Source organism: Oncorhynchus mykiss, chromosome 13 (genome assembly GCF_013265735.2).
Source record: "Oncorhynchus mykiss isolate Arlee chromosome 13, USDA_OmykA_1.1, whole genome shotgun sequence".
NCBI classification, from domain to species: Eukaryota; Metazoa; Chordata; class Actinopteri; order Salmoniformes; family Salmonidae; genus Oncorhynchus; species Oncorhynchus mykiss.
The window spans coordinates 35699967-35714025 of record NC_048577.1 but is presented as its reverse complement, the minus strand read 5'-3'; the positions used below and the strand labels follow the sequence as shown (position 1 = coordinate 35714025).

At 49.2% G+C, this 14059-nt stretch overlaps 1 protein-coding gene across 2 annotated transcripts in view; it reads left to right on the top strand.

Moving 5' to 3' along the window:
- Positions 1 to 14059, top strand: part of LOC110485157 (rho GTPase-activating protein 23) — a 100182-nt gene that overhangs the window by 12206 nt on the left and 73917 nt on the right. Inside the window, exon 1 of one of the 2 annotated variants that reach the window (XM_036940916.1) lies at positions 9722 to 10129. The exons of the other annotated variant lie outside the window; for it this stretch is intronic. Within the exon in view, the coding sequence (XP_036796811.1) occupies positions 10076 to 10129 (54 nt within the window). The 5' untranslated portion in view covers positions 9722 to 10075. Of the gene's footprint in view, positions 1 to 9721; positions 10130 to 14059 lie in introns of those variants that run through there. 2 annotated transcript variants of the gene reach the window in all.

Here is a 14059-nt window from a genome sequence, read left to right as displayed (position 1 = left end):
ATAATGACTCATTAGGCTGATCGTTACGCTGGTCCTTTAAGCATGGCTCAAGCTCTGCCTGCTCTGTGCTCTGGTTCATATGCTCTGGACTAGTACATATCTACTGTGTCTTGACAGCTCTGGGTAGCAATTGCCCAGATCTAGGATCAGTTTACCCTCCCCAAATCCTAACCATTAGGGGGAAATGCTAAACTGACCCAATATCAATGTTTAGGGGCAACTTTATCCAACTTTCTTTGTCTTTACATGCTAAGTGCCTACTAGTTTCCCTCTCTTTTCTGTGCTTCACCAGCCCTGCATGCGCCCTCCGGTGGCCATATGGTGAAATTAAACTCAATTAATTTCCATGTTGAAGGGATTATTCAAACAAAAAAAATAAGTTTTACCTTTAACTAGGCAAGTCAGTTAGTAACAAATTCTTATTTACAATGACGGCCCACCCCGGCCAAACCTGGACGACGCTGGGCCAATTGTGCGCCAACCTATGGGACTCCCAATCACGGCCGGATGTGATGCAGCCTGGATGGATTATATATTTAGGGGAATTCTCCCTACTGTGCTGTAACTGAACAGATGGCCTTCCTTTTTATTCATCTCCACGCCAACACAAGGCAGATGTTTATTTATGTGGATTTATTTACTTGAATTTTATTGCCCATTTGTGTTAAATCCAAGATAATTTCTAATCTGTCCCAGTGGGGCTGGTTCTTTGTTTCAGTGTTGATCACAGCTATTGGGTGGCTAGGGTAAAGTTCATCACAAATGAATAAACTGTTGTTACTGAACTGAATGTTAAATATTGCCTGGTTTAACATGCAGAGGGGTCTAGGACTACACTGTTTTATGGCCCCTTGTTTCATTCATATAACTTTTATTCATATAATTCGCTAGCAGGACAACCATACAAGACATGGTAAGGGATGTCTGTGTTTGGAAGGGGGGAGATATCTCCATGAGATAAGACCCCCTACACCAATCTCCCTCATGCCCCCCTTCTCCCTTCCCCAAACCCAAGGAGTGAGTCCCTCTTCTAAGCCCCGGTCTAGACAAGCTGTCCCCCTCTGTTATTAGGAAAGGGGACACTGGGGAAATGCCAGGATTAGGATATGATGACCCTCTGACAGAGATACAGTATTTCACACAAATGTTAAAATGTTTGTACAGTATAATCTGCTGTCAAGATGTCTTTAATCCTTGACATTCTAATTAAAAAAAATAATAATAATATCTGGTCCATATTAGTGAATAGCAGGAAATAGGGTCAGTGGAAGGCCTTTTATGATTAGGGACGTGAACAGACTATATTTATACTACAGTCAATTCATGACTGTGATATTTCATTGTAGATCCACAGCTACCTAACGGATGCCATTACTCAGCCTGGCACACAGAAATAGAATCGGAAATAGAATCTGACAACCAGAGTGAATAAAACAGGCAGAAGCGACAGAAACGGTTTACCGTATATGGGTCACTCCTCTCTGGGTCCTTAGCAGTGCTATTTCTATAACCTACCTTTTACTCATGACTCCTACATGTATATGCACTTGCATATAGGTCCGAGGGTCAGCAGCGTGAGTAGGTTTTCCATTGTCTCTAGCTCCAGGAAGTGACATCAGAGACGGGAAGCAGAGCGGTGAAGGTAAAGGGGGCAGCAGACATATGTGCCTGTGAAGTGACCGGCAGAGGAAGGAAACAGGGGACCTACTGGAACTGTGAGCCCCTGTTTATCCCCCCCCCCCTCCCCCTCCCTGTCTGTCTGACAGATTGGGGGTAGAGTGCTGGGAAGAGGTGGGGTGGAGACAGGGTGGAGGGTGCAGCACAGCGGGTATGTCTTCTTGCTGAGGAATGTGTACCACTGCCAAGCAGTTATAGCAACAGTTGAATTACCTGGATGTGATGCACATGTTCCGGCTCAGTACGGGGGGGGGGGGGGGGGTCTCATATTTTACTTATTATTCACACACGTAAGAGGTAGGAGCCACACTGGAAACAAAGTGGGTATGACTGTGAATTGATTACCGATTGTGACACTTGACACCCCTCTAATCAGCAGCCAGTGTGTGAAGGCCATGTATTTATGTATCTCAGATAATGGGGAATTGATATGTATGTGCATTTATACAACCTCAGATTGTGGTGTGTGTGTGTGTGTGTGTGTGTGTGTGTGTGTGTGTGTGTGTGTGTGTGTGTGTGTGTGTGTGTACACATTCTCTGGACTAATGCCAATGTGACGTACCTTGGCAGGGGTGTGCCGGTCCACCACGCCCAGTGCAGGGTACACAAGCTGGTGACACTGCTGGAGGCCCTGAACCATGATCCAGTGAGTCACTCTCTCTAGAGTCACAGCGCAGCCGGCCAAACGCCCTCCACAGCCTCAACCTTGACCTTAGCCTCAACCTTAGCCTCAGCCCCAGACACAGTCTCAGCCTCAGCCCCAGCTCTGAGTCTAATCTGTCTTTACAGACATCCAGTTATTATGTATGTCTGACAGGGAGTTTCTCATCCATTCTCTATCTGGCTGAACAAGCCTGGAGAAGAGTGGAGAGGAAGGAGTGAGATGGGCAGCTGCAGAGAAGAGAGGGATTGTAACGATGTGGAGTAAGAAGAGAGGGAGCGAGGCGGCAGGGGGAGGTTAGAGGAAGGGTGGAAGAGAGGAGAATGAAGACAGACAGCTAGAGGAAAAGGGAATGGCAGGGGTGAGGAAAGGGGTTGGGCAGTAGACCAGGGAAAATGGCAAGGGGGTGAGGAAAGAGGTTGGATAGTAGACAAGGGATAAGGGCAATGGGATGAGGATGGTTGGGGGATGGGTGGAAGGGCACAGGAGTTTGAGGAAATTGTCCAGTAGAAGTGACCTAGTAGGGGCTGGGGGAATGGGAGAGGGTGGCTGGGAGGAATTTTAGCAGAGGAGTGGAGAGAACCCTGTGCCTCCTGCAATAACATACCAGCCTAAATACTTTAACCAATGGCACTAACACAATACCATCACAGTGGTTACACCAGAAAAGGACACCACCATGTGATATATTTGTGTATTTTATTACCTGGTTTATTAATAACAGTATCCACATGAATTTTATGAAGTTCAGACAAGGTTATGTAACAAAACTACACCATGCCTGCCTGTGTGTGTCTGTGCCAGTCTTGACTGCAGGTTATATTTTTTTTGTCATGAATCTTGTTCTGCAGGGAGCTCTGCAGAGTGCTCACTGCTGGTTCCAACCATAAATTAAAACCAAAAAGCTATTTTATTTTTCATGAATTTTACAATATACAGAATTTTGACTTTGCAGCTGGACTATCTGGCAGAAATCAAGGGTTGGAACCGAAATTATTTTCTCATCTTTTAATTCTGAACAGAACCATATATTTTCTGGTTCCGTTCCGACCAGCAAAATACAGTTCTGAACCGTTTGGAACCCCCAAAAAGTACCGGTTTATATCGTTCTTTTCTGTTCCTTTTTAAACTTGCTGTGGAGTGGGTTAACAATTTGATCTGTATATTAAGAGCAATTGTATTTTGCCGTAAACGGCATGTTTTAATCATAATGAAAGACCAACACACACACACACACACACACACACTGCTGCCAGTCACATTGTAGGGCGTGAGATTTAACTGAAATGTTGCGGTTGAGGGGAGAGCGAGAGAGGATGGAGGAAGCTTGCGATGAGGCGCTGGGCATCTTGTTATGACATGCATTATCTGAATTAGGATAACAGAATTATACCTAGGAGGAGCAGATTCTATGGAGAAACTTTGAATGTCTGAATTTCCCGAATTTAGTTTAACGTTGGACCAGAGCAAACGTTAGCTAGCTAACAAGCGTGTGTGTGCAGAGCAGCACTATCATTACAAACACGTATTTTTGTAGTTAATACATCCAATGTGAAACGTGATGACTATAGTATCCTTAACTAGCATTGAAAAAGTTCATCCATTCTGTTAAACATCTCCCTAATTTCTGAATCATGTTTGTAACATAATCAGTACGCTACAGTAACCAAAGGTTCAGAGGGGCGGGGCAGGTAGCCTACATATACACACACACACACACACACACACTGGCAGAGATTTCCAGCTGGCAGGCAGAAACTCAAATACATTTCTGAGTAACAGAGTGAGAGCTTTGCATAGGTGCTTTGTTGCAATTTTTGTGAGACAAAAAAAGAATGTGACAGTACCCCCCCCCCCAAAGGTGCGGACTCCGGCCGCAAAACCTGAACCTATAGGGGAGGGTCTGGGTGGGCGTCTGTCCACGGTGGCGGCTCTGGCGCGGGACGTGGACCCCACTCCACCATAGTTTTTCTCCGCCTCTTTATCCGCCTCCGTGGCCTCTTAAGAAAGGCGACCCTCGCCGCCGATCTCGGACTGGGGACCCTAGCCCCGGGTCCCGAATGGACGGGAGATTCCAGCAGCACCGGACGGGCGGGAGATTCCGGCAGCACCGGACAGGTGGGAGATTCCGGCAGCACCGGACAGGTGGGAGACTCCGGCAGCTCCGGAGTGAAGGGCAATTCCCGCAGCTCCTGGCTGACTGACGGCTATGGCAGCTCAGGACAGACGGGCGGCTCTGGCAGCTCAGGACAGACGGGAGACTCTGGCAGCTCGGGACAGACGGGAGACTCTGGCAGCTCGGGACAGACGGGAGACTCTGGCAGCTCGGGACAGACGGGAGACTCTGGCAGCTCAGGTCAGACGGGAGATTCTGGCAGCTCAGGTCAGACGGGAGACTCTGGCAGCTCAGGACAGACGGGAGATTCTGGCAGCTCAGGACAGACGGGCGACTCTGGCAGCTCAGGTCAGACGGGAGACTCTGGCAGCTCAGGTCAGACGGGAGACTCTGGCAGCTCAGGTCAGACGGGAGACTCTGGCAGCTCAGGTCAGACGGGAGATTCTGGCAGCTCAGGTCAGACGGGAGACTCTGGCAGCTCAGGACAGACGGGAGACTCTGGCAGCTCAGGACAGACGGGAGACTCTGGCAGCTCAGTTCACATTTAAAAAGATGAACACGTACCACGCTGCGCATTGGTCTTCACCTTCTTCCCACGACGACCTTTACAGAACCACCCACCAAGAAAGGACCAAGCAGCGTGGTGATGAGAGGCAGCGATACCTGGAGAACTGGACTTGGGAGGAGATCCTGGACGGCAAAGGACCCTGGGCATAGGCTGGGGAATATCGCCACCCAAAGGCAGAGCTGGAGGCAGCGAAAGCTGAGAGGCGGCGTTATGAGGAGGCAGCATGGCAGCGCGGCTGGAAGCCCGAGAGACAGCCCCAAAAATGTATTGGGGGGAACACAGCCACACTCCCTAAGTCAGGTAGGAGACCTGAGCCAACTCCCCGTGCTTACCGTGGAGCAAGAGGGACCGGGCAGGACAGGAGGAAGACTCTGGCAGCACTGGACAGGCGGGGACACCTGTAGGGAGGAGACGGAGAGACAGCCTGGTGCGGGGGGGGCTGCCACAGGAGGGCTGATGCGTGGAGGTGGCACCGGATAGACCGGACCGTGAAGGCGCACTGGAGGTCTCGAGCACCGAGCCTGCCCAACCTTACCTGGTTGAATGCTCCCCGTAGCCAGGCCAGTGCGGCGAAGTGGAATAGCCCGCACTGGGCTGTGCTGGCGAACCGGGGACACCATGCGTAAGGCTGGTGCCATGTACCCCGGCCCGAGGAAGGAGACGCACTGGAGACCAGATGCACTGAGCCGGCTTCATGGCACCTGGCTCGATGCCCACTCTAGCCCGGCCGATACGAGGCGCTGCTATGTACCGCACCGGGCTATGCCTGCGCACCGGGGACACCGTGCGCCTCACGGCATAACATGGTGCCTGCCCGGTCCCTTTCTCTCCATGGGAAGAAGGTGAGGACCAATGCGCAGCGTGGTACATGTTCATCTTTTTTAATGTAAACTGAACACTGAATAACAAAACAACAAAGAAAACAACCGAAACAGTTCTGTCTGGTGCAGACACACAAAGACAGACAACAACCACCCACAAAACACAATAGAAAACAGGCTCAATAGAAAACACATGGTTCTCAATCAGGGACAACGATTGACAGCTGCCTCTGATTGAGTACCATACCAGGCCAAACACAGAAATAGCAAATCATAGAAAAACTAACATAGACAACCAACCCAACTCACGCCCTGACCATACTATAACAAAATACAAAACTAAGGAACTTAGATCAGAACATGACACATTTTGATCACTTTTGGTTCGGGTTCTTTTACTCAAGTAATAATGTTATTTTCTGGTTTTATTTTCTGTTCCCTGAACCAGTTCAAACCCTCGGCAGAAATTCCTCAGGTTTGCCTCCAGGACAAGACTCATCCCAATGAACGTCAACCTGTGTTCTGACTGGTCAGCTGTCTCCCCCTCTCCATGCCAGTTGTCCAGGCAAACAAAGAGAGGACCCCCGCCCCATGCCCCTACTCCTCCATACTGCGAGTGGGGAATTTATGGCTCACAGTGGAATCTGAACATGGAGGGGTCACCACACTGCACCTCTTCCCACAGCCCCACGGCCTTACCCCCTTCAACGGAGTGCCCCAGGATCCTCTGTGTCAACAGGCAGCACAGCCACGACAGACCAGGATGTCAAACTCACTGCATTCTATGGGACATGGCACTCCGACATACACACAGGTGTCTATGTTACGAAGATGACACTATGATCACACAGGAGGATCTCTCAAACAGTGTCTGTCTCTCTTTATCTCAAACACACACACTATCTCTTCATTTATTTAGCCAGGATACTCCACGCAGTAACATTTGCCACACACACACACACACATACTTGAACTAATCCACATTTTGTCAGAGACCCATCTCTTCAGCTCCCCTCTTAAAAGAGCACATTTTGTGCTGTGTGACCAAGACCGCTATTAATGGTCTTCAATTATTACATTTGAGATGGGGGTCAGAGTGAAGGTCACTGTTTATGTTAGATGAACAGAGAGGGGGAGAGAAAGAGGGAGAGGCTCGAACATGGTGTCCATTCAGCTCTTAGCAGGGCTACAGATGCAGTCCAAGCAGCAGCGGTAAATGTAGTTGTGTCCGATGGAGGGCCGAGCGAGAGAAAGAGAAAGCGAGAGAGGGCTACTGTGCTGTGACAGGCCTGACAGAGTAGCAGTGTGTGCTAATGCGCCACTCCATACTGAGGAGGCCCACTGTGAATGATGTTGAAAGGGTATGACAACAAAGCTTAGAACCAACAAAAGTGTGTGCGTTTTGGTTTGTGTGTGTGTGTCATGCATCTACTCACACAGAAAGGAGGGCTTCAATCTCAGGACTAGAGGGAACTGGAGGGAAAGAGGGCGAGAGAACAGCGATGGGACAGGCCGTGAGACGAGCAGTGTGACTGCAGATATCCGGCTAATTGGAGTGACCGGAATTGATTGTAACACACAGTGAGTGCAGAGGCATGGGACTGTGGACTGTGATATCTAGCATGGCAGTTTTTTATTTTTCTTTCCTAATTTCTATCAAATTTGGCACAGTTGGCATCTCGTTAATGGGTTGGTTGGTTCAGGGTAGGACCGTGAGCCGACCCTGTGAGCGGGCAGCAGCAGCGGTGGGGGGGGGGTTTGAGATGGGGCGCAGTGGAGCGAGTAAACATGATGAACGTTGATTGTTTGTGGGTTACCCTCCAAAGTGCTCCCTCTGCTGTGCGTTGTTATGTAATGACCGCCGGGGAGGGGGGGGGCTGATGGTCTTTTGGTGCTCTCCCCCTATACACCCCCCTCGAGGAGAGAGATAGGGGTGTCAGCACCCATCAGGGTCAAACTCTGTCTCGCTCAGTCAGCCAGGGGGACCCTCTCTGGACCGTGGGCTGTGTACCAATGACCAAGGCTGTCCAACAGACCCAGAGAAAGAAGAGAGGGAGGGAGGGGGCGAGTGGTTTTTACTCCAGACAGATACACATACTGTACAGCGCTCAGATTTACAATAGTATAGTAAATACACTACTCACACACAATGGTAAATAAGCTAATCCAGAGTAACAATGGAGTAGTATGCAAAATCTAAATCTGCCCACTCAAACACCTGTCAGACAGACTTCCTCACAGACGGCTTCCCAGTGGCTCCTTGGCTGGGTTTATTCTCGCTCAGTCTCCCCCTCGTCAATAATAGAGGGGCCATTTTGCCGGGCTGACAGGCCAGTTGTCTTCTGCTGCAGAAAACCCAAACGGTGGAGTGCTGTGGCACTGTATCACCCACCCAGAGCAGACACAAGTGATTTACTCCTCTGTCTGGTTGAACAGAAAACACACGTAGCCTACTGTAGGGTCAGCCTGAGTCAGAGATCGGGGCTGCATCCCCAATCGCACCCTATTTCCTATGGGCCGCGGTCAAAAGTAGTGCACCTCATAGGACATTTTGAGAGCGAGAGAGAGAGCCTACAGACTATAGACAGTGCTCAATGGTCACAGGGGACACGGAACAGTTCAGCTCACCAGCGGCCATGGCCCTCACGCTCTCTGACTCCCACCACGGGACCCTAGTCCCGCCTCCCCCTCCTTCCTCATATCCCCTCACTCAGGGACCACGTGACCCCTTCCAGACAGCACCATCTGCCCACCCTGCTCTGCTCTCCCACCTTATGAGCACAATCGCCTAGATAAAGACCCCGGTCTCTCCCTCTCCCATGGAGGACTCCGACTGACCAGCTATAGGCTGACCCTCTGTCAGCGGTATGGAGCAATGGGTGTCGAACAATGTGCTCACTGGCAGGGCCTCGCCGAAGCCTCGCAGACTCTCATAGATATCTTTGGAAGTGAGCTGAGGTGGAAGTAGTTGAAGGTCGTGGTTGAGTGGAAGATGTGTGTTCAGGTGCCGAGCTGCCCTTGACACGGCTGGTGTATCAACACAAGGTGGGCGAGGGGGGTCTGCAGCCATGTGGAGAAAGGGAGGAGGAGAGGAAGGCAGGGAGGGCAGCTGTGTGTGGCTCTGTGCGTGGGAAGTATCTTTCTCCCTATGACTCGACTCTGTATCCCCCGGCAGGCAGGCGGCTTTGAAGTGGCTCTCCCTAGCCTGCTCCCTGCACCCGTCTCCCACTGCACACTCCAGTGTAATGGCAGCCACATGGGTCCCCAGCCACGCCTCAACCCCACTATATGTCTCCTTACACCAACAAACTCACTGCACCCTTTCCCTCTCTCCTCTGCATCCTCCTCCCTTCCCCCCCTCTCCCCTCATTCTCTGCTTAAATTATTCTCTCTCTCTCTCTCTCTTTTCTATCCTTTCTGTTCTTTACTCCTCTTTATGGCCAATACCAGTCCAGAACACATGTAATAACATTGTTTTGCAGTAATATATATTTAGTTACAAAAAAACATACTAATCGGTCTATCTTGCAACCTAATGGGCTATAAATACCACTTTAGTCACACTTCCCACAAATTCCCATCCATACAGTATACAATCATCTGGCTTAAGCGTTTACCAGAAACGGTTTTGTTTCTCTCAACCCATGCCTCACTAGGCAACAGCCCCGTGCTTCCACACCTTCATATATACCTTCATTTATCCTCTTGTAAGTCTGTCTCTGTATCTGAGTACAAAAGGGCTTTGTTTAAATGGCATTGGGAACTCCGTGGCATGCGCGACCCCCACACGTCGCGGTTTCCGAAGAGACACGAATAGTAGTGTGTACATTCCCGACTTGAACTTTTTGGCACAGCCAGAGGGAGCCCGTACGCTCCTTTACGGCAAGCCAAGTGCTCCGTAATGGGAGGCAGGCGCTTTGCTCAATCGGCGCGCAGATTTTCCCAACGCGCCCCCAGGCAGACCGAGCAAGAGAGGGATTTACGCTGAGCCAGTCTGGCGGAGGAGGGGGAGCAACACCAACCAAACAGCCCAAACAACGGAAAAGAGGGGGGTTGGAAAGGAAGGAAACTGGATAGGTGAATACCACAGAGCATCGCCACCAGGCTAAGCTATAATAGTCTGTTCTTCACAGACTATTCTGTATTTGCCGATTTTTACGTCTTATTTTTGTAACTTCTTATAGCAGCAAATCTCACTCTATTTTGTACTGCTGAACAATCCCAGCTGTCCAATGAATGGAGTTGCTTTCTGCCTTGTTGGAATCCCACCCTTCCCAGAGAACGAAGTAAGTGATTGACCCCACTGTGTTGTCATCGATGTATTCTCGTCTCCTATGTTTAGTCTTCAAGATTTACCCCAGAAGCTCTTGCGTTGGACAATCGGGTTGGTCAGAGAGCATGATTTCCTAAGAGGATTAGTTCACATCGCTACTGTGTACACACACAGACATGTGATACAGAAACCCCGTCATTTTAACGAGTTCTCTACAACTTTGTCCACACCCCAACGTTTGAATATGTTTTCTGCAGGTGTTGATTGTTTATTTTGCTATTACGCGGTGGTCAGTGTCGGAGAGAAACAACTTAAACTGCTCCTGTAGGAATTGCGATTTCAAAGCCACCCTGACTGACACTTGGACGATATAATGTAATTGTGTCTGTCTGACCATTGAGTGAAGCTGTCATACACTGAACGGGACGTCCGGCACAGGGATGGAACTCACGTCATTACATTATCCAGCGATACCCGCCATACCCAGATAACGGTTTTAATTGGCAATTTATTCAACCTTTTTTTATTTGAAGTTTCTCGGTTTGTTGCAGTTTGTTTCCATTTCAAGTAGTCGACATGATTGGTTAATACAATTCACTCACAGACGTGTTAAACAGCATGATTGAGCTTTAATCTTAGGACTCTCTTCCCCTGTCTTTCCGGTTCGTTTTCCTGCAAGTCTTTCCCTATCTACTTTGGGTATTCAAGGACATGTGTTCCCTCTCCAAAATGTTTCTCTAGCCACTTGATAATACCAGACAAAGCTATGTACAGTGTAACGGTTTCTTGATAAAGTGTTACTTTGAACTACACATGTTGCAACATAGTATCCCAGCAATGGTCGCATTAGGGATTCGCCTTCTAAATGACTTTTTATGACCACGGACACAAAAAAACTGTCTGACAATGTTTGCATACACACCATTTAGTTGTTTTCTTTGCATAAAGCTGTCGAATAAAGGATTTTATGTTTCATTTCAAGCCCCAAAAGTACTGAGGCTTTAAATGTAAGGTTATCCCACATTATTACCCCACGTTTGCAACGCTGTCCATCCCTCCATCCAGTGTTGTGGTTGAGGCCTCTGAGGGTGATGTGACATTGCTCAGCTATAAGATAAGAGTAGAGGTTCTCCTCGGCCTCCCAGGTCTGTGTGTTTGGAAGAGGAGGGCTCAGTGTTGCTGTTTGTAAGTCCTGTCCTGGCCGCAGAGCGCTGTGTCTGGGTGAATCTGTTTTAATTTAGCCTTTGACACTGTCTGGCACCTCTCTCTCTTTTCTTTCTTTCTTTCTTTCTTTCTTTCTTTCTTTCTTTCTTTCTTTCTTTCTTTCTCTCTCTCTCTCTCTCTCTCTCTCTCTCTCTCTCTCTCTCTCTCTCTCTCTCTCTCTCTCTCTCTCTCTCTCTCTCTCTCTCTCTCTCTCTCTCTCTCTCTCTCTCTCTCTCTCTCTCTCTCTCTCTCTTTCTCTCTCTCTCTCTCTCTCTCTCTCTCTCTCTCTCTCTCTCTCTCTCTCTCTCTCTCTCTCTCTCTCTCTCTCTCTCTCTCTCTCTCTCTCTCTCTCTCTCTCTCTCTCTCTGTGTGGTGTCTATATCATGTGTTTGTGACACAGTGTTTCACAACATCACCTGGGTCTTATCAAGTTCTGCTTTCAAACTTGGAATCTCCTTACTCCCTACGTCTCCCTAATTTTCGGTGCCGTAGACAACTTCTCTGAAGCACTCCTTGCTGCTCCTGCAAAGTTCATCTTCCCTAATCCATTTTCCTCAAAACAAGACAATTATTTTGTTTAGCGAGACTACATTGGGACAAAGGATGGATGAAAAAAAAGTTGTCGGGAAGAAAATAAAAGGTAATAAACATGCGTGACACCATGCGTCTTTAACTCCCCCACATATCAACAGTGATGATGTCCTCCATTTTTAAAGGTCCTAACAGTCAGCACATGACCCTGGTCACAGCCTCCCGCCCCAACTTCCGACCTGACCCCTGCCCTGCCCCACCCTCAGCTCAGACCTCACCCCACCTCTAACCCTGACACTAGTGTCAGCCCCAATCCTGACGTACTCCCTGGAGAGGGAGATTGAGAAGCCATTTTGTTTCTAGAGACTCTTCTGGAGACCAACAAGCATTCTGTTACCACAGAGCTTGGTCTCTGTCTGTCTAAGGAGGGGAGAAGTGGCCCTGCGCGCTTCCCCTCTCCTTCCCCTCCCCTGGTCAGGCAGCCTGGCCTGATTGAACACTGATTCAATTAAGAGCAAACCGACCAGCAGAAAGAGAGCAAACAGGGAGAGGGAGGACATCCAATGTTACGTTTGTTTTCGGTAGCCGTTTGAATGAGAAAATATAGGCCACAGTCCGAGGAGTCTGTTGTCAGTTGGCTCAGTGTGGAGTCTGATGGGAGTCTGATGGGAGTCTGCTGGGAGTCTGATGGGAGTCTGCTGGGAGTCTGCTGGGAGTCTGATGGGAGTCTGCTGGGAGTCAGTTGGAGTAGGACAGTTCTGACGTCCAGTGGGGACTGCATGTTGTTTGCAGGGTCGGATGGTTGGGCGTGGCAGTGAATTGGTGTTGCAGCAATGCTGTAGCTGTAATCAATAGGGATGACTGTACAGTACAGGGGGAGATGGGTGGCTGGGCGGGGCGGAGGCAGGCCCATTAAGAGCGCATTGCATCATGTGATTGCATCAGTTTATCGATAGGAAATATGAGAGTCCTGTTATGAAAACCATCTCTGCTGCTAAGTCGGTCAATGATGCAGCTGCCCATGTGTTATAGCAGCACGCGGTTCCCATTGGGCTCTGTGCACTATGTTCTAAACGTTTATTTCAGATGTATAAGCTAACCGTTCAAGTAACGTGTTTACTGAGGTGTCGGTCAAATCTTCTTTGAAAGCCCCTCTTTTGCACGCGAGCAGAGCGTCAAACTGTGGCGCTCAAATGGGCCTGCCGATTCAGCTGATCCTAGATCAAATCAAATGTATTTATATAGCCCTTCGTACATCAGCTGATATCTCAAAGTGCTGTACAGAAACCCAACCTAAAACCCCAAACAGCAAGCAATGCAGGTGTAGAAGCACGGTGGCTAGGAAAAACTTTAACAGATTATAGAAGATTATAACAGAACATGGCCAAGATGTTCAAATGTTCATAAATGTTCATGACCAGCAGGGTCAAATAATAATAATCACAGTAGTTGTCGAGGGTGCAGCAAGTCAGCACCTCAGGAGTAAATGTCAGTTGGCTTTTCATAGCCTATTATAAGAGAATCTCTACCACTCCTGCTGTCTGTAGAGAGTTGAAAACAGCAGGTCTGGGACAGGTAGCACGTCCGGTGAACAGGTCAGGATTCCATAGCTGCAGGCAGAACAGTTGAAACTGGAGCAGCAGCACTGCCAGGTGGACTGGGGACACCAAGGAGTCATCATGCCAGGTAGTCCTGAGACATGGTCCTAGGGCTCAGGTCCTCCTCCGAGAGAGAAAGAGAAAATTAGAGAGAGCATACTTAAATTCACACAGGACACCGGATAAGACAGGAGAGGTACTCCAGATATAAAAAACTGACCCTAGCCCCCCGACACATAAACTACTGCAGCATAAATACTGGAGGCTGAGACAGGAGGGGTCAGGAGACACTGTGGCCCTGTCCAATGATACCCCCAGACAGGGCCAAACAGGAAGGATATAACCCCACCCACTTTGCCAAAGCACAGCCCCCACATCACTAGAGGGATACCTTCAACCACCAACTTACCATCCTGAGACAAGGCCGAATACAGCCCACAAAGATCTCCGCCACGGCACAACCCAAGGGGGGGCGCCAACCCAGACAGGAAGATCAGTCACGTGAGTCAGGTCCCTGACCTCAGACCCCAGAGGCATGCTGATTCAGCTGTTCTGAGATCATTTCCTGGTCAGGGCAGTTACTCAGGATCAAAAGTGTTGTGCGTGAGGCT